This window comes from Lithobates pipiens, unplaced genomic scaffold, assembly GCF_037356315.1.
Source record: "Lithobates pipiens isolate NorthernLeopardFrog02 unplaced genomic scaffold, aLitPip1_a1.2 Scaffold_19, whole genome shotgun sequence".
Taxonomy (NCBI): domain Eukaryota; kingdom Metazoa; phylum Chordata; class Amphibia; order Anura; family Ranidae; genus Lithobates; species Lithobates pipiens.
Genome location: NW_027507764.1, coordinates 436,372,918 through 436,393,713, shown reverse-complemented (window position 1 = coordinate 436,393,713; position 20,796 = coordinate 436,372,918). Strand labels below are relative to the sequence as shown.

The 20,796-nt window shown below is 44.0% G+C and overlaps 2 protein-coding genes across 2 annotated transcripts in view; one reads left to right on the top strand and one right to left on the bottom strand.

Annotated features, from left to right (window-relative positions):
* Positions 1 to 20,796, bottom strand: part of DTNA (dystrobrevin alpha) — a 370,761-nt gene that overhangs the window by 288,441 nt on the left and 61,524 nt on the right. The window lies entirely within an intron of this gene.
* Positions 7,737 to 9,613, top strand: LOC143998084 (uncharacterized). The gene is made up of 4 exons (XM_077493838.1): positions 7,737 to 8,122; positions 8,322 to 8,484; positions 8,576 to 8,717; positions 9,029 to 9,613. Exons 1-4 carry the CDS (start codon positions 7,897 to 7,899, stop codon positions 9,611 to 9,613), a joined length of 1,116 nt encoding a protein of 371 aa, XP_077349964.1. The 5' UTR covers positions 7,737 to 7,896.

Genomic DNA, 20,796 nt, shown 5'->3' with positions numbered 1-20,796 from the left:
TTAAGCCAGACATGTATGGATCGAAATGTAGCCGGTTCAGCAGGAACCAGGCAAATTTCGATCCACATATGGGCAGGGTGTTTGTATAGAAGTACCAAAATGTAACTTTCTGTGTATGTGACAACTGTCGCCAGGACAAATAGAGGACACACTGGCAGCAAAAAAAAAAAAAAGAGCTTCTGATCCTTCCCCACTCAACCCTCTACCACTAAATTAAGTTGTTTTCATCACAGTAAAACTCAATGTCCACAAAATCACAATTAGAAATCATTTTGAGATTTTTAGATCCCAGATCGGTATATATCAGGCTACCGCAGGTATAAGCTTAGCATTATTACTGAAATCCACAATGATCATTCCCTACTATGTGTACAGTAGTTAGTCTCAAAGTCATTTTTCTTTTTAATATACTGCTAGGAAAATTGCAAAATATAAACAGTTCATGCTACAAAATGAATTCTTTTCATCCCTCTAGCCTTTTATCGATACAAGTGTCGAGTGTTTTTTACTGTGACATTCTCCAAGAGCTGAAACATAATGGAAAGGAAAAAAAATCAATGTGAACTATTTACAGAAGACAATATCTAGGCGCAATGTAAAGGGAGCACACCACCATATGGGCGTAAACCTGCAGCATGAGCTGACAGATTTTTTTTTGTTGTTGTTAAAAAGGCGCGGGTGTTGTAAATATATAAAATATTGGTGTATATAATGACTGGTGAATAAATATGACTTGGTTTTGTAATTTTTTTTTCTTACTGTAGATTAAAGCAGTAGCAAAACACTGCTTTTTGAAAAAACATCAAAATGAAAAACAAAACAAAAAAAATGCAAGGCAATGGCAAAATGTGCTAGTATGCATCACATACAAGCACATTATGAAATACTTACCTTAGAATGAAGCCCTTCAAGAGGAAGTAAAGGCAAAAAAAAATGAATAAAAAACACACCCTGTAAGGCAAAGGCATAATGAGCTAGTATGCATAGCATACTAGCTCATTATGAATAACTTACCTGAGAATGAAGCCCCCGAAGCGGTCCTCAGTCTTCCTCTTCGCCGCTGCCATGTATCCCGGAGCGACTTCCGGGTCTCGCTGCTCCGGCGCTGTGATTCGCCAGAGCTGCGATGACGTCATCGCAGCTTGCGACACTTGCGGCATATCGCCGCGATCTGCGGCCTGCCCAGTGCGCCGCTGTCTTCGGGTAAATGTCTCCTAAACCGTATAGGTTTAGGAGATATTTCTTGGACCTACAGGTAAGCCTTAATCTAGGCTTACCTGTAGGTCAAAGTTGGTTGTAAGGGTTTACAACCACTTTCAGCAGCACTGTCACTGCTGATGGGGCTTCCATCTTCACCCAGTCTTCCTTCTGGCTTGCGTGCTCTGGGAGTTATGGCCAAAGCACGGAGCGCTTAAGGCGCGGATATGCCTTCCCTTCAGAGCGCATTCGCCGGTGAGGTCACTAGCTACATGCAGTGTGAATATCTCCTAAACAGTGCAAGTTTAGGAAATATTCACTATATTTACAGGTAAGCCTTATTATCATACAGGATTTATATAGCGCCAACAGTTTTGCAGCGCTTTACGTTAAGGCAGACAATACAGTTACAATACAATTCAATACAGGAGGAATCAGAGGGCCCTGCTCGTTGGAGCTTACAATCTAAGAGTATTATAGACTTACCTGTAGGTACAGGTTAACAAGTTTAAGAAAAAAAAAAAAGGGAGGACTGTACTAACACTTTAAGGTCCCCTTTACACTAAGGTGACCAGATTTTTAAAATTAAATCCGGGGGAAATATAATAATAATAATAAATATATATATATATATATATATTTTGGCTAATGGTACAGGACTGCATAATACACAGAGCGCTAGGCACAAAACTACATAATACACAGAGCACTGGGCACAGGACTGCATAATACACAGAGATGGGTACATGACTATATTATACACAGAGAGCTGGGCACAATGACTGCATAATAGACAGAAAGCTGGGTTCAGGACTATATAATACACAGAGCGCTGGGTACAGAACTACATAATATACAGGAGAGTGTTAGACATAGAGTGCATGATCAAAAACAAAGAGGCAGCGCTCTATGGGTAAGAGCCAAAAAGAGTGTAAACCATGGAATAGAATAGAATGAAAGTTGGTTTATTGCACCACCACACACTGGTTCCTTTTTCCGGAGTGGCTCTGACATCATCCTACATGCCTGGCTCCAGTGGCTACGTCCCGCTGACACTTCACACACCTTGGCACAGCGTGGATCGATCCTTGTGGTCAGCTCCAGTACCCACAGCAGCCAGCTAGTGTCCCCCTGCTCACGTATCATCCCTCCTGGATTCTCACAGTGCCTGACCATCTGTCAGAGGCAGGAAACCATCCATCACTTCACCTTTTTACCACCGGGCCAACTACGTTCCACACATATTGGGATAACTTCTCTCCATGTGTGGCAGGTGAGTCTCCTGGATGATGTTAACCCCTCCTCACCCAGACATCATTGTGGTACCCTTTGTTTTTGTTTTTTATGTCCACATGCCTTTTATATATTGCTGCAGTCCTCCACAGCACCAACACCTGTTTTTAGTTGCTGGCTATTTGCTTATATTGCAATAAACCCACTTTGAACTAGTCCATGGTTTACACTCTTTTTGGCTCTCACCCAAACAGAGCTGCTTCTGGGTTTTTGATTCTCAATTCCCATTGTTCCAGTGGCTGGCAGCTACACTGGGTCGAGTCTCATCTACACATATCCACTTTTGACTGTCAGTTTCTAGCGCTTCAGAAACGTGTTGTCTGCATAGAGTGCAGGGTTCAGAGGTTTGTTATGCAGAGGACACTTCTGCCTACACATCCATAGCTCACCTCTGCAGCCACCTTACCCTTCCCCGAAAACAGATAAACTCTCCACCTCTCCATGAAGTTGCATCAGCTCTAACCCCTTACTCCATATTGCCCCCCCCCCCCCCCATCTGCTCACCTCCCAGTCTCAGCCCCCCACACTGTGATTTTTTGTCTCCGCCTCTCCTCCACTGAATAGAAGCAGGAACGTCAGTGAAAGTGTCCAGCAGGGTGGTGTCAGCATCCAAGCCACCAGTCTGTTTCTCAGCCAGGATAGGATGCCCTGTCTACCTTAATCCGAGCCTGAATCCAGGGACAAAGTCGGGGGCAGACTTGGTCCAGGGACAGTTTGCTCAGTCAGGTGATGGTTCTTGGAAACCGGGTACATCTGGTCACTTTTCTTTACACCTGAGGTTCTCAACCTCAGTCCTCAAGTACCCCCAACAGGCCATGTTTGCAGGTTTTCCATTATCTTGCACAGGTGCTTTAAATCAGAGAGTCAATGGTTTGGTATTTTGGACAGCTACTTTATCTAAGAGAAATTCCCAAACATGGCCTGTTGTGGGTACTTGAGGACTGAGGTTGAAAACCACTGCCTTACAGTGTTTTACTGCGCACACGGATTGCATATTACTGCATTTTGTGCATTGTGTTATGGTAGCTCATCGATTTTGAATAGACTGCCAAGCATGGCAATAGGCTGAAAAAATGATAACTCCATGTTCTGTTCCTCCTACCTATCGCTACTTTTAGCAATACTATCTTGAAAAGCCACTTCTGCTTCTTCAGTCCTCTACTGCAGGGGAGTGCTGGATTTTCGACTTGACAGGGTTCCTTTATATTTAAAGAGGAAGTAAACCCTGATGAGTTTACTTCCTCTTTCATTCCCTGCAAAGGTAAAGCATAATGGACTAATATGCGATGCACTTACCTGACACAGGAGCCAACGAAGTCACCGCTGTCCCCTGTAGTCTGGCGCATCCATCTTCTCGGTGGGTCTCCCTGCTCCGCCGCTGTCATTCGGCGAAGCCGCGATGACGTCACTCCCGCGCATGCACACGGGAGACGCCACCCGCGGCATATCGCCGTTGACCGCACTCAGTGCACCTGCGCGCCACTGTCTACGGCGCATGCGCCGTAGACAGCGGTGCCTGTCTTTCGGCAAATATCTCCTAAACCGTGTAGGTTTAGGAGATATTTCTTGGACCTACAGGTAAGCCTTAATCTAGGCTTACCTGTAGGTCAAAGTTGGTTGTAAGGGTTTACCAACCACTTTAAGTTTGGATGCCTTTAAAGTGTATCTAAAGCCCATTTTTAATTTTTAAATCAGCTAAATACCTTTCGGGAGCATTAAAACTAAAGATGTGTAAAGTCTTACAGTTAAATTTCTTTAGAAAGCTACCACAGCCTGAGTAGAGAAACATGTCCCCTGCCAACTTGCTTTAGAGAACGGCCCTTGCCCTCTGTGTTGAAGCAACGAGTCCAATATACCTCTATAGAATCAGATCTCTCTCCAATGAACAGGAAGTATAAGAAAAGTTGACTGGTGAGAAATAGCTCTAATTTAGCAGGGGTGTGTGTTGGACCTCTTGTTAAGTATCGGATAAGACCAGAACTGTGTGGACTGCAATAGAGGAAACCCAAACGTGTATAAGTGAAATATAATGATTTATTGAGGAAAGTGAATAATATAAATACAACCACACAGTGCAATAAATCAACCAACAGAGACCCCCAAACAACAACAGACAGATATGTACAATAAATGGGAAATACCAGGATCGTAAATGATAGGCAGGCCAGGGTCATGCACAGAGGATCGGTAGATAAACAAGGGCAGTCCAGAATCAGAGATACAACTCAGGCCAAGGTCATACACGGGGAGATCAGCAGATGGGGTAAGGAACACAGGACAGGGAGAGGATGGACGGATCAGACTACAGGACAGGGATGATGGTAACAGGTGGGACAGGGTAGGGACCAGGACAGGGAAACAGGATCAGAATCACGGGTAACAGGTTCAGGGCGTAGGAACAGGTTCAGAATCAGGCTCAGGATCACAAGCAGCAGGTCAGGGCACAAGGAAAATACCAAGGCAAACATATGAGTGCTTGCCAGCTATTTATAGGCCTGTGATTGGCCTCAAGTGACACCTGATTGCAGGAGGTGCAGCCTGCTACATACTGCCAGGATCCATCCGCTGGTGGACGCCAGTACTGCAGCCCAAAGATGATATAACATCAGCAGGGAAAAACTCTCCTGAGAGCTCAAAACTGACAGGAGACACCTGCTGGTGGACCTCAGTACTGCATGCCAAAATACAGATATTATCAGCGGATGGAACATTTCCTGACACCTCTGCAGAGACAACACTGCTTTCACACAAAAAGCAAGAGGCCTTCTCTAAAGCATGCTTGCAAAAGACAGGTTTTTTCACTGAGGCGGCTTTCTAAATAAAACATATTTTAAGGCAATGCATACCGTTTGGGTTGATAAACCTGGAAAGTATTTAGCAGATTTTAACTGAAAGTTTATTTGGTCTTTCAGCACTTGTCTACTGGGGAAATATTTTATTTTTTCACACACGCACTAGAAATTACTTTAAACCCCTAAAACGATATATTTTCAGATAGAAGAGCGCCTGGAAAATAAAATGGTGATAGTTGTAATTTTTTTGTTGCACCCCATTTGGGCAGCCATTTACCAAATGCATACTTTCAGGGAAAAAAAAAAAAAAAGCCTTACAATTGCACATGCCTGTGAAATCACAAAAACTAATAATATCCAAAATTCCCTATAGGCGATTCCTTAAAAGCCTTCACAGGTTATCAGTTTTAGAGTTAACCATGCATTATGGCCCAGGAATTGTTGCTCTCATTTGGATCTCCGAAGATACCTCATATGTGTTGCAGAATTTAAGTTTACACGTGCTTGTCCTACAACATGTGTTTGAATTGGGATGTGTAGGGGGTGACGTGTTCATGGATCACTTTTCGGACGCATAGGATTTTGGACATAATTCTAAACTTACCCTAATTGCCATAATAAAGATACTTAGGAAAACTAAAAGTTGAGAAAAGCCATATTCCATATTTCTGTAACAAGAAAGTGACAAAAAAAAAAAAAAAGTGTATAATATATATATATATATATATATATATATATATATATATATATATATATAATGAGCCATTTTAGTGTGTCTCGCACAAGATTGGTTGAGGTAGTGTCTTTCCAAAATAAAAATAAAAGTTTAATGGCTTTAAAAATATAAAATATAAGTCACAAAGTTTGTGTCTCATCTGTTCAGCAGCTACCAAAATAATTTCTCTTCCGCCCTAGCAATACATTCCTGCTAACTCCCTCGCTCCTCTGACAGTCTCACTGAATGTGCAAAGATAAACTCTTTCATATCGTCTCTCAGTACTTCCCCAGTTTATCTTCAATGCACCCTTACTGGATCCAGCTCTTGCCGATTGTCATATTTTTAGAAGAACTGCAGCTATAGGAAAAACATATTTGTTACAATAATTGCATTTACCCAACTCTCTGCTGTTAGCTTATGTATCCCATATGTCCGCTATGTAGTCTATGTACCTAAAAAATACATTGCGTATTGAATGAGCCTTAAATGCAGATGCCAGCACCATGCTGTGCAATGACAATTGCTCCTCTTTCCTGTAATGCTGCATACACACGATCTGAATTCTCATCGGAAAAAGCTCTCATGGGTTTTGCATAGGAATTCCGATGGAATGCCGCTCAAACTGTCTTGCCTACACACGGTCACACCAAATTTCAACTGCCAAGAACGCGGCAACGTAAAACACGTACGACGGGACTAGAAAAAGGAAGCTCAAAACCTAGCAGCCAATGGCTTCCATATCGTAGTTGAATCTGAGCATGCGTGAGTTTTTGCGCCTCGGAATTGCATACACATGATCAGAATTTCCGATAGAAAGTTTTTCCATCGGGAAAATTGAGAACATGCTATCAAATTTTGCTGGCGGGAATTCGGCCAGCTAAATTCCGATGGAGCATACACACGGTCGCATTTTCCGATGAAAAGCTCTCATCTGTCTTTTTTGCTGGCCGAAATTCCGACCGTGTGTACGTGGCATGAGTCCTGCCCGGCACTTGCGCCATCATGAACAGTAAATGTTGTTTTTAACTTTACAGCATTAAAATGTAGGTCATCTTTTTAGGTCTATGCAATGTATACTTTTAGCTTAACCTAATCATGTAAAAAAATTAATAAAAAATTATAGTGGCAAAAAAAAAAAAAAACACAACATGTAGATCACATTGTAAAAAAAAAAAATTAGGGCAAAGCAACAGGTTCACTTCAAGTGATATTGAAGCCTATTTTTTATAAAAATAAAATAAAATAAAGTATACTAAAATCTATATTGTGCAATAGTATGGCACAGAATGGTACCTCTTTATCTGGAGTCTTCTGCCACTGCTGTTCGCTAATCCCTCCTGCGGTTGCCCCCATAGAAAGCCATGTGCTATGGAGGCACCCATGTGGGCAGTTAAAACTTTGTTTTTTTACCTTAATGCAGTTAAACATAAAAAACTGTTAGACTTTAGAACCATTATAATTGTTGCTCACCCCAGCTGGACATAATCACTTTTCCTTAACGCCTTTGCTAAACCATTTGGTCACTGGGAGTGAAGAAAAACACCTGGTACTCTAGAGTATGGGGACCATGTGACTCACTCACTCCCTAAGGCCCCTTTCACACGGGCGGATAGAATGGTGCTTTTAGCTGCGGATTTTATAGTTTTCCACCGCAGCCAAAGGCACACAATGCTTTCCTATGGCCCTGTTCACACACAGCGTTTAACTGCGATTTTGTTACGTGCGGTTCAGTGCGAATAGAAAAAATAGAATTGTATGCGTCCAGGTGCGATGTAGCGCAGCTATAAGCACATAACCGCAGGTAATCGCAGTCTTTTGTGTCAATTGCGGCCAGCAGCGTGAAAGAAGAAAAAAAACACCCGGAAGCACATCCTATACAGCAGGTGTACCTGGGAAATGACACAGGAAGTTGAGAGGGATGAAAGGGGAGAAGACAGCATGGCGGCAAGAGATATCTCGCACGAGGCCATCATCGCACTGGTGCATGCCCGACCAGAGTTATGGGACTCAGAATGCCCAGGATATGCAGACCGAGTGCTGAAGAGAGCAAAGTGGGAGGAAGTCTACAAATATGTCACACCGAACTGGGACGAGATGTCTGCAACTGAACAGGATAACCGAGGTGAGTGCAAGGTTTGTTGTTTCTATGCAGCAGGGTACACATGCATCCTAGTAAAGATTTTACCCCCTAATGACCAGGCCATTTTATAGCAATACAGCACTTTGTCACTGACAATGCTGCAAATTCCACAAAACTAGACATGCTATCTGCCAATAGAACTTAACCAAAAAGTGCATTCTATGTTTTTTATATATTGCAGGAAAGGAGGTTTATACACGTTGGAGGTCCCTGCGCGACCGTTACAAAAAAGAAGTCAACGAAGAGAAGGCTGCGGAGAGAAGCGGAGCACCCTCAACTCGTCGCAGGCCTAACCCCCATGCAGAGGCTTTGTCATTTTTGAGGCGCACCACTGAGATGCGCACGTAAGTATATCCATTTATTTTACTTAGCGATTTGTGACCAGTAAAGGCATATTCATGTTTTTTAAACGTGTAATTTTTGATTGTTACCTAGAACTGTGTCAAGTGTCCCTGTGAGAGCAAGCGCAAGGCGCGAAAGTTCGTCGCCATCACCATCAGGAGACGCTGACACCAGTCAAGAAACCACAGAGACAGTGTCATCCCAAGAATATCATCCATCCACTCAAGAACCTGCGGTATGTATTTTAAAAATGTCACAATTTCTGTCCACAAAAAAACGTATTACTTACATTTTGAAAAGGCAGCTGGTGTTGGCACAAATGTTGGAGAAACAACAACAGCTTATTTTTGTGCAAGGTGTGACTTGTTCTTCTGGCTTTGGAGGTCTTCAGTGAGATCAGGTTTTTGCGGCAAAACAAGTACCTGTGTGTGATCTATCCTAAACAGGTGCTGCAATATTTGTACAAGCCTTATCATCATCATATGCTGTTCACTAAAGTGTGACCTCAGTATCAGATGCATAATCTATATATTATAACTATTGCAGGCAAATCCAGATAGGAGAGTCCGGTCTACTTCCACCACCCGTCGAACACGTACTCAACAAGAGACACCTTTTGAGGAATATTTCAACCGTATCATTGAAGAAATGAGAAAACAATCACAAAACCAGGCCAAAGATGATGAATTCCTCAACATCTCAGACCCAGATGTTATGTTCTTGAGAATGTTGCTTTGTGTAATCAGGGAGATTCCTGCAGATAAGCGCACTGAGGTCAGGGGTGATATACATGCCTATTTAACGTATATTGTGTCCGCTTGCAAAGAGCAACGCCCATATCCTAAATTTCAGCCATGGGCTATGGGTTTTAATTCACCTAGTGGCTCTTTCAGTAGACCAATGCCCAGTCAGCAGTGCCATGACACAACATCTGCCATTAACCCTTATGCAGGACCCCCACCACTGTATACACCTTACCCGTCTAATCCTGGTTACCAAAGGATGCATGTGCAGCCACACCCAGTGTCTTCACCCTCATCTTCCCATTCAGGATCACCCGTAGATGTTGGCAGTGAACCAAGCCACTCTTCCCTGCGGAACCCTAATTATCCAATTTATGAAAACTTATAGTATTCCTATGGCAGTGATATGACAGTTTTATTTTTCTTGTTGTGTAATGTTACTTTTAATGTTTTACCTACACTACTTAATGTTTTACCTACACGAACTAATGTTTACAACCAACCTCAGATTCCTCCATGTACACTGAACTGTACGCACAGAAGAATCTCCCACTGTCCCAAGCTTATACATGTTGCTACTTGGCCCCACTTGCTCTCACAATACCTGAACTTTCTGATTGGGTACTAGCATTTTTTAGGTTGAGAGCCTTGGCCCAGTGGGAGATTACCCCATCTACACAGTGGAGTGTACATGGAGACATCTTTTGCACTTTCTCCATCTAGCCAAATATTTCAGAACTGTTTGCCGCACTCAGTGCCCATCTTTGGCCCCTTTCACACAGGGCGGATCAGTAATGATGATCCGCTCGCTCAGAGGGGATTGTTCCGTTGACCCAGCTGAGCCGGCTGCGGACAGGGCGCTCTCCGTACACTGTGCAGGGACGGCCCTGTCAGCTCTCTGCTCTCCTCTATGGTGATCGGACGAGCACGGACCGTCTGTCCGTGTCCATCCAATCCGCTCTGCAGACGGATAGAATAGGATTTTCATCCGTCTGCAGAATCGGACTGTTGCGGAGGCGGACGATATCGGGTGCCACCGCAATTGTCCGATTCTGTAGACGGAGGGAAATCCAATTTTTCTAGCCGTCTGCAGAGCGGATTGGATGAACACGGACAGATGGTCCGTGCTCTTCCGATCCCCATAGAAGAGAACAGAGAGCTCACAGGGCGGTCCCTGCACAGTGTGCCGGGACAGCCCTGTCTGCCACCGGCTCAGTGGGGACAATGGACAATGGAACGATCCCTGCCGACCGAGCGGATCATCACGGGACGGATCATTACTGATCTGCCCTGTGTGAAAGGGGCCTTACAGCACTTCAGGAATACTGTAACCTTTTTTTTTTTTAGGGGGGTAGTGGGGGATATTTTGTGGACTCGTTATCTGTTGCACTTGAAATTCAATACTTGAAACTTGAAATTCAATACTTGAAACTAAAAGGAGATTTTATATATATATATTCCAAAGGAATTAAACATTTTTCTATACTTGCAAGCATTCAATGTTTTTGTAAGGTTTGTCTATTTTTTATACACCCTGTGCATAGCAAAAGATAGAAATAAAAACAATTTAAATTGTTGAAAATTGTTGACTACTTTATTTAAGGCAAACGTGAAAACTGACACAAAAACTTGAAAACTGTGATGAAAAAACTTTGACATGCAAGGTCCATGCAACACCGGTTAAAAATTTACACATAGTCCAATTGCCATGGCAGCTGTCCATCTTCACTCAAAAAGTAATCAGTGAAATGTTCACGGACTTGTAGGGCCTGATTACTTGGACGAGTGCCAGTAACATGACCTATGGGATCCTCAGAAACAGGGGTTTCGGTGGCCACGATCTCCTTACCCCTCAAAAAATTGTGGAGAACACAACATGCTAGAACCACATTGACGGCATGATCAACTTCTAGATGCATGGCTGTCATCAAAACATGCCATTTGGCAGTGCAAATGCCAAATGCGCACTCAACCATTCTTCTAGCTCTGCTGAGTCGATAGTTAAAAATTCGCCTCCTGGCAGCGAGACCATGCCTGGTATAGGGCCTTAGCAGGTGAGTAGATAAGGCAAATGCCTCATCTCCCAGCACTACAAATGGAAGATCTGGTCCAGTAGTACCAGGGAGAGGCCTTGACTGTGGCACCTGAAATTCGCCATATTGAAACCGCCACCCCATTACGGAATTTCTGAAAATTCTAGAATCTCCAGAACTCCCATACGCTCCAACATCCACAGCGATGAACTTCATATTTGCATCGCTGAGTCCCAGAAGCACAATGGAAAAGTATTTCTTATAGTTGAAAAAGCGGGAACCAGATTTTGGAGGCTTGATGAGCCGGATGTGTTTCCCATCTAATGCCCCAATGCAGTTTGGGAAGTTGGTCTTCTCCCAAAATTCCTCCGCTATTTCCTCCCACAGACTGGATGTTGGCTCCGGCATGACTGATGTTCTCAGTTCTTCCCAGATAATATGACAGGTATCGTGCACAATGGTGGATACAGTGGAAATTCCCATCAGAAATTGATGATGGAGGGAGGTGAAACTGGCACCAGTGGCAAGGTATCTGCAATACAAAATTGATAACAATTCAGAAAATATAAAATATAGTAAAATAAATAAAATTAAAAAAAAAAAAAAAATCAATATACATATGGAGTTCTACATGGTAACAAATAAACATCAGCATCTATATAAGCTGATGACTTTTAACACATTGCAGCCCAAAGATGAAACATCCCTCGGCTCTGGTACTAGGTGCTGGCATCCAAACAGGAAGCCTGGTGGTGGGTTGGTCTAGTACAAAATATTATTTGGTGGTACCTTGCTTGTTAATGCAAAATTCTGCCTTTGTGTTCAGAGCTCACCTACATAATGAGAAACTACCGTATATACTCGAGTATAAGCCGAGATTTTCAGCCTCTTTTTTGAGGCTGAAAGTGCCCCCCTCGGCTTATACTCGAGTCATCGCCGTCTGACTGCTCGATCAGCGTATCGAGCAGACAGACGGCGGACATACTACAATTCGAAAGCCGCGCCTCCGCCTCCGCCTGTGATAGGCGGAACACTGAATTTCCCAGCAGCCTGTGTTCCGCCTATCACGGACATCGTCTCATCCTCGTCCGTAGTACGAGGATGAGACGATGTCCGTGATAGGCGGAACACAGGCTGCTGGGAAATTCAGTGTTCCGCCTATCACAGGCGAAGGCGGAGGCGCGGCTTTTGAATTTTAGAATGGCCGCCGAGGCGCCGACGAAGAGCGGCGATCCTGGCAAGGCACGGGACGGAGGCAAGGCAAGGCACGGCACGGGACGGGACGGAGGCAAGGCACGACACGGGACGGAGGCAAGGAGGCAATGCACGGCACGGGACGGAGGCAAGGAGGCACGGCACGGGACGGAGGCAAGGAGGCAAGGCACGGGACGGAGGCTCGGGACACAGGCTCGGGACACAGGTAGGCTGGACACACACACACACACACACACACACACACACACACACACACACACAGGGATGGATGGATGGAGACACACACACACAGGGATGGATGGATGGAGACACACACACACAGGGATGGATGGATGGATGGAGACACACACACACAGGGATGGATGGATGGATGGAGACACACACACACAGGGATGGATGGATGGATGGACACACACACACACAGGGATGGATGGATGGATGGACACACACACACACAGGGATGGATGGATGGATGGACACACACACACACAGGGATGGATGGATGGATGGACACACACAGGGATGGACGGACACACAGGGATGGACGGACACACAGGGACGGACACACACACAGGGATGGACAGGCATGTCTCACCCTCGGCTTATACACGAGTCAATAAGTTTGCCAGTTTTTTTGGGGGTAAATTGGGGGCCTCGGCTTATATTCGGGTCGGCCTATACTCGAGTATATACGGTACTGAAATTTGATGACGTTTCCTATTTGCAAAAAATAAAACTGACTGTGCAAGGCACGATAGATAGCTTTCAAGGATAAAAATGGTAGTAATGTGCGAAAAATCGCTGTTGTGATATAGATTAGGTCATAGATTCATCTATCTATCTATCTATCTATATATATATACACACACATACACACTATTGCCTAAGCCTGCATGTACATGAATTTAAGCATTTGTTCAACATATGGAAAACCTACCTTAAAGTAAGTAACAGCCGTTCTTCTGGACTAATGCTTCTTCGCATATTGGTCGTGGTTCTGGTCAGGTGTCCTCTAACAAGTACCAACAGCTCATCGAAGCACGCCACCGACATCCTTGTGTAATTATGGAACTTGTCCCCATGAGTCCTCAGCTCACCGAACATGAGGGCAAAGTAGCCGATCGATAGGCGCTGGGACGTTAAGGGATGGACCCAGTAACGACGAGGACGTCGCCTACTCTGGATCGCTCTTCTTGTCTTCATCCTCATCATCAGCAAAATGAGCATTGCAAGCAAACTACCCATATTTGCATTCATTTTTTCAAAAAACTGGCACAAAACTGAGCACTCCTCTCACTGCAAAACTCCAACACACACTCAGCCAGAGAACAAAGAAACAGGTTTAAATACAGAGGACCGCAATGCATCATGGGTACATTCCAGGGAACAAAAACATAAATAAATAAAAGGGTTGCTATGGGAATAAAAACTGCAGTTAAACGCAACCGCATAAAAAACGCACGTAAACGCAGGTAAGCGCACTGTGTAAACGCAGCTGACCGCTGTGCCTGGAGCCTTGAATTTTGTAGAAAAAAATAAACATGATAAACTGCGGCAGAACAGCCGCCCGTGTGAAAGGGGCCTAACTGCTACATGGCATTTTGCTTAACAAGGAGAAAAGAAATCTCAGCTACTGCACATTATACAAGTCCTGCATAGTTGGGCTGAGGCTGCCATCACCTCCATCCAGGCTACACCCCTTGACATGTTTCATCCCACCCACAAGGCTTAGTCATAGAGGATGAAGCCCCTTGGGTGGGGCGAAACATGTCGGGTCGGGCATGGCCTGGATGGAGTTAGGCTGAGGCTGCCAACACCTATCACATGCCAGGCTTCTATGGTGTGTAGTGTCAGATTTTTTTTCTCCTTGTTCTGCCGATAATATGAAGTCAGGGCGGACTCCTAGCCTGACCGGCCATCTCAGTGGAATACACCGAATTACAATTTGGTGATTCGCCGCTTAGGCACCCTGTGCCATTACATGGGGGTAGGGAGAGTCTTTAGCTCCATGCAAGCTCCAAGTGACTTGCTGGCTTCATACAGTCTACCATCTTCATTCACAGTGGCAGAGCTTTGCCCTACATTGGCAAAGCACAAGAGTTCCCTTTCAGGGAGAACTTTATGTATTACAATAAAGACTGTACAAAATATGTTTGTTTTATGTACTCTATATGACTGGCATTTTTGTTGGAGTTGTCGCAATCATTTAAGAATAATTCTCGCTTATCATGAATCTCTCGTATTTGTCATCACACCAGCAGTGGCGTACTAACTAGGGGGCTGGGGGTGCGGTCCGCCCCAGGTGCCACACATTAGGGGGGTGTCAGGCGGCTCCCCTGTATGAAATAGTGATAGTGGGACAGGCTTGGTAGTGCAGCCGATGTGACATGCTGAGCAGGGAGAGGCAGACTGACCTATTGTCACAATGCTCTCACTATAACAGCCCAGTGAGTGAGTACAACTCCCCCCTTCCCTCCACAGAGATGGAAGAGTCTGCATTAGCTCTGCCCCCTCTCTCCCCTGCGTGTCCCATCCATGCTCCGTGCAGTCCTTGTGCTGAGCTGTGCTGCGTCTGAACGGAATGTGGGGGCGGGAACATTTAAACAGTGTGAGCAACCTGGGAACATCCAAGTAAGTTATCAGCACTGTCCCTGTGTGCAGACTCTGCCCTCTCTCTCCCAAATCTCATTCACTCCCCCTCTTTCCTCTGTTGTCCTCCAGAGTCTTCCCATCATGTTCCTTTACCAGGGTTTACACTTGTGTGTTCATAGACATTGCATGTGATTCGCACAGAATTACTGTGTAAATCACATGCAATGTCTGTGCGATGCAAATTCAGCCATACAGTTTGTATGGCTGAAATCGCATTTGCACCAAAATGGTGAGGGACCCTTTTTTTGGTCTGCACTGGAATTGGATTGGATGGGTGTTTACACCTATGCAATCCGGTTCTTGCACCATTTCACAGTTCTCACTGCAATTTGCAAACCGATCTGGGGATGTCATTAATTTTATATTGACACCTGTAGCAGATTGCAAAGGGCAGCGTGAACAGCCAACAAGCAACATGCAATGCAGGAATCCGCACTGGAATCTCGCTGATTCCTGCATCGCATATATGTGAACCAGGACTCAAGTGGGTTCACACTGATGCACTGTGGTTCAGTTGCCTCAATTTTCACTGCAGTCCCACAGACTTCTATTAGGTTACACATTTTTGCACCATTTTCTGAAAGCGCGCCAAATGTGCTCTATACTGAATCTCTAAGAAAACAGTACAATCGCCCAAGCTAATAGACGTCTGTGGGACTGCAGCTAAAAATGAGGATTATATGCAGAAAAACTGCATATATCACAGCACTGCGACAAACTCCAGGACACCTGTGTGTACCCAAAGGCTTCAGGGTGCTGTGTAATGTAAAGGGGTCCTGAAGTGCAGGGGGTTGTGTAATGTAAAGGGGTCCTGAGGTGCAGGGGGTTGTGTACTGTAAAGGGGTCCTGAGGTGCAGGGTGCTGTGTAATGTAAAGGGGTCCAGGAGGTGCAGAGGGTTTTGTAATGTAAAGGTGTCCTGAGGTGCAGGGGGTTGTGTAATGTAAAGGGGTCTAGAGGTGCAGGGTGCTGTGTAATGTAAAGGGGCCCTGAGGTTCAGGGGGTTGTGCAATCTAAAGGGGTCTAGAGGTACAGGGGGTTGTGTAATGTAAAGGGGTCTAGAGGTGCAGGGGGTTGTGTGATGTAAAGAGGTCCAGAGGTTCACCGGTTTTGTAATGTAAAGGGGTCCAGAGGTGTGTAATGTAAAGGGATCAAGAGCTGCGGGGGGGGGCTGTGCAATGTAAAGGAGTCCAGTTGTGGAGAGGGGGTACAAAGTAGTGACAGAGATATTGGGGGATGCAGAGGTATGCAGGGGACACAGTGTGGTGTTTTTACATTTTAAAGTGAGGGGGGGTGCCAGATATAGGAGTTGCCCCGGGTGCCGAATGCTCTAGGTACGCCCCTGCACACCAGTTGTTAGCAATTAACTAAGAGTAGGCCATTTCTTGTTGTTGACTACTTCCAAGAACAGCTGCCATCGTAGTAAAGAGACTGGTGCCCAGTGCTTCATTGCTAACGACCATTGACTCAGAATGTAGTTGTTGCAGAACATCCTTCAGTTTGCTTATGTAAATGTGTGTGAGCATGCACGTCTACTAGACAAACAAAAGAAATGATGAGCGCTATAAACAGATCAGTACTGTATTTGCAGGCAGGAAAGAAGAGGAGGCAATTTTACATCTGTAAAGCATTTTATTTCTGGAATGGCAAATTGCCCCAGGCTTTAATACCAGAGTAAAATACACTGCCTACAGGCCATTATTATTCATAATATAATATGTATCACAAAATAAATACTGCCTTGTACTAAATGAAATAGAACAGAAATAAAGCAATACCTGCCAGCAAAATATAATTATATTAAATACATAAATGTATTTCTCAAAAAGAAAATATTTTTCTATTAAAATTTCCATGCACACACATTATTTGCCCTGCCTATTAAAAGCTGTAAGCAACCGGAAAAATATTATTCACTTCACTTGCCTGAGCCTGAAACTACAATCATCTTCTAAAGTAATACAGTGAATAGCACTGCTTTCTTGTAACACAGGTTCTGGGTTCAGAAGCCATCGGGAGAACCATCAGTATGTTGTCCCTGGTGGGATTTCTCCAGTGCCTATAAGGGAGTACAATGTCCATTGCATAGGTTTTCTAACCTGTCCACGGCTCAGGCATCATTGATAAAGCAGTATTAAACTGTAGGGAATGTCTGCCCCCCTATTTGTAAATAACTGGGGTGCCTAATATCACAGGGTTAATTATGTATAAGCACTTCCTGTATCTGAAATGCTTGGCTGGAAACACTAGAGGTAAGATGTAAAGGTGGAAAGTCTGGGACCACATGTCCTGCCATGAATATCCAGACTCAAAGCAGCAATTATATTACACACACACAGTGTATCTCACAAAAGTGAGTACCCCCTCACATTTTGGTAAATATTTTATTATATCTTTTCATGTGACAACACTGAAGAAATTACACGTTTCTACAATATAAAGCAGCTTGTATAATGGTGTAAATCATATACCCTCAAAATAACTCAACACAGCCATTAATGTCTAAACCGCTGGCAACAAAAGTGAGTTCACCCCTAGTGATATCCAAATTGGGCACATAGTTTCAATATTTTGTGTGGCCACAAATTATTTTCCAGCACTGCCTTAACCCTCTTGGGCATGGAGTTCACCAGAGCTTCACAGGTTGCCACTGGAATCCTCTTCCACTCCTTCATGATGACATCATGGAGCTGGTGGATGTTAGAGACCTTGTGCTCCTCTATCTTCCATTTGAGGATGCCCCACAGATGCTCAATAGGGTTGAGGTCTGGAGACATGCTTGGCCAATTCATTACCTTTACCCTCAGCTTCCTTAAGCAAGGCAGTGGTCGTCTTGGAGGTGTTTGGGGTTATGTTGGAGTACTGTGGCCCAGTCTCAGAAGGGAGGGGATCATGTTCTGCTTCAGTATGTCACAGTACATGTTGGCATTCATGGTTCCCTCCATGAACTGTAGCTCTCCAGTGGCGGCAGCATGCATGTAGCCCCAGACATGACACTACCACCACCAGGCTTGACTGCAGGCAAGACACACTTGTCTTTGTACTCTTCACCTGGTTGCCGCCACACACGCTCGACACCATCTGAACCAAATAAAAGTTTATCTTGGTCTCTTCAGACCACAGGACATGTTTCCAGTAATCTATGTCTTTAGTCCGCTTGTCATCAGCAAACTGTGTGCGTGCTTTCTTGTGGCAACAGCCATGCAGATCAAGTTGATGCACTATGTGGCTTTTGGTCTGAGCACTGACAGGCTGACCCCCCCCCCCCCATCAACCTCTGCAGCAATGCTGGGAGCACTCATACGTTAATTTCCCAAAGTCAACTTCTGGATATGATGCTGAGCATGTGCACTCAACTTCTTTGGTTGACCATGGCGAGGCCTGTTATGACTGGAATCTGTCCTGTTAAAGCTCTGTATGGTCTTGGCCACCATGCTGCAGCTCAGTTTCTGGGTCTTGGCAATCTTATTGCCTAGGCCATCTTTATGTAGAGCAAAAATTCTTTTTTTTCTGATCTTTAGAGTTTTCTGCCATGAGGTGCCATGTTAAACTTCCAGTGACCAGTATGAGATGGCTAATTGGGCCCAATTTGGACATTTTCACATAGGGGTGTACTCACATTTGTGGCCAGCAGTGTAGACATGAATGGCTGTGTGTTGACTGTTGACTTATTTTGAGGGGACAGCAAATATACACTGTTATACAAGCTGTACACTTACTACTTTATATTGTAGCAAAGTGTAATTTCTTCAGTGTTGTCACATGAAAAGTTATAATAAAATATTTACAAAAATGTCAAGGGTGTACTCACTTTTGTGAGATACTGTGTATGTATATTTTATGAGCAATGTGGCACAAAAATTGTGATTTCACCTTCAGACTTAACGTATGTTACCGTAAATCATTTTATTCTATGTGTGTTTACATATGAGTATTTTATAAATCATAGTCTATCATTTTCATGTACTTTTTCATCTAAAGTACCTGGTTGATTCTGCCAATTACCCTTCTTCCTTGTGCTAACCTGACCCTGCAAAGCACAAAAGCTGATCTGTGCTTGTGTTTACATCCTTTGGCTGGCCATTCAGAGGTACAGGACACTGTGCAGATTACCCCTGTATTGGCCCATTTGTTTGGCCACCACACCCCCAACCAATCACAGCCACTCTCTAGCACATTCACACTCCCAATCACAGCCTGCCTCTTGAAAACGTCCCCTGCTCAAGCACAGCCTGACTCTTGTCTCAGGCTGAATGAGTTAGGGAATACAGGCACACTGTGGGTCTGAACCCCGCCCCACAACCAGGAAAAGACACATGATCCCATGACAGGTTAAAAACTTAAAAAAGGGTAAGACAGATCATTTCTGAAATTAAGCAAAAGGAGTTATGGTCCCTGCACAGTTAGAAATGTATTAGAAAGTGTCTACAAGATATGTTCACAACTACTGTAATAACTAAATAAAATTGTATAGCCCTCAAATTTACTTAATTTCCTAAAACAAAACAAAAATCAATAACCAACGGTGCTTAATAAAAATTCATTACAATTCATAGGTTTGTCCATGAACTACATAAACTGTACATAACCATTTAATATAGTGCTTTTTTGTTTTTTTTTACATTTAATAGACTAAAAAAAAGCATTTGAAGCCCCAAAACAGTACAACATCTGCTTCCTTATATTGCAGAAGAATTGGCTCCAACAAAGGATCTACCAAAGTCTGCCATGGTTAAGTGAGCAGAATCCACTCTATAGTGGGAAATGAAAGTGTGTGCTGCCATGAAGATGCGTCAGGAAAATTACGGAAAGGTGAGTATACAATTTTCAGTTTTTGAATCCCCAAAACAGTCCAAAATCTGAGTGCTTCAGAAACCTTTGTGACCAACATACAAATCACTCCACAGTGTCACCATCAAATATTCCTACTGCGATTATCACTTCCTCCATGCCACCATCTCTGTGCAAACAGATGCATGCTCACCCTTGCTGATTGACCTCTAGATTATAGAAGGTCAATATACGCTTTGTAAATCATTCAAACCATTTCCAGCTCTCCTGCAGCACTGATCACCAGTATCTTTTCTATCATCTGAAGCTCTGCCATCTTCCAGCACTGTGCATCTTGTACAGACAACTGATCCCACCCACCTACTATCTTGCGGGGAGAGACTAGATTTATAGCTGGTGGTTTGTATTGCTGTGAATAACAGCACTCCTACTCTAGTCCAGGGGTGTCCAACCTGCGGCCCAAGATGGCTACGGATGCATGCGGGCCAACACAAAATTGTAAACTTACTTAAAAATGTTGAGTTTGGGGGGATTTTTTGTAAAAACGCGTTTACACTTGGCAAACGCATGTGGCCATAGGAAAACTTGAGTGTCTCTCTTCACTGGACTTTTCTAAGTTCTATCTTCCAAAAGAAAATTCTCCCACTCTTCACAACCATGACTTATGCATGTCATCAGTTTTCGGCAGCACCAATATTCATGAGCAACCAGTTTCAAGGCTGAAGGACACGAAGGGCAAAATTAGAACCAAAATATCAGATGAGCACCTTGAGAATTCATTCGGAATTGCGGCTACATCCATCAAACCAGATATTGATGTATTCGTTTATCAAAAACCGTGTCAAAATATTCCTTCCGTTTTTACGACACCCTTTCTTTTCT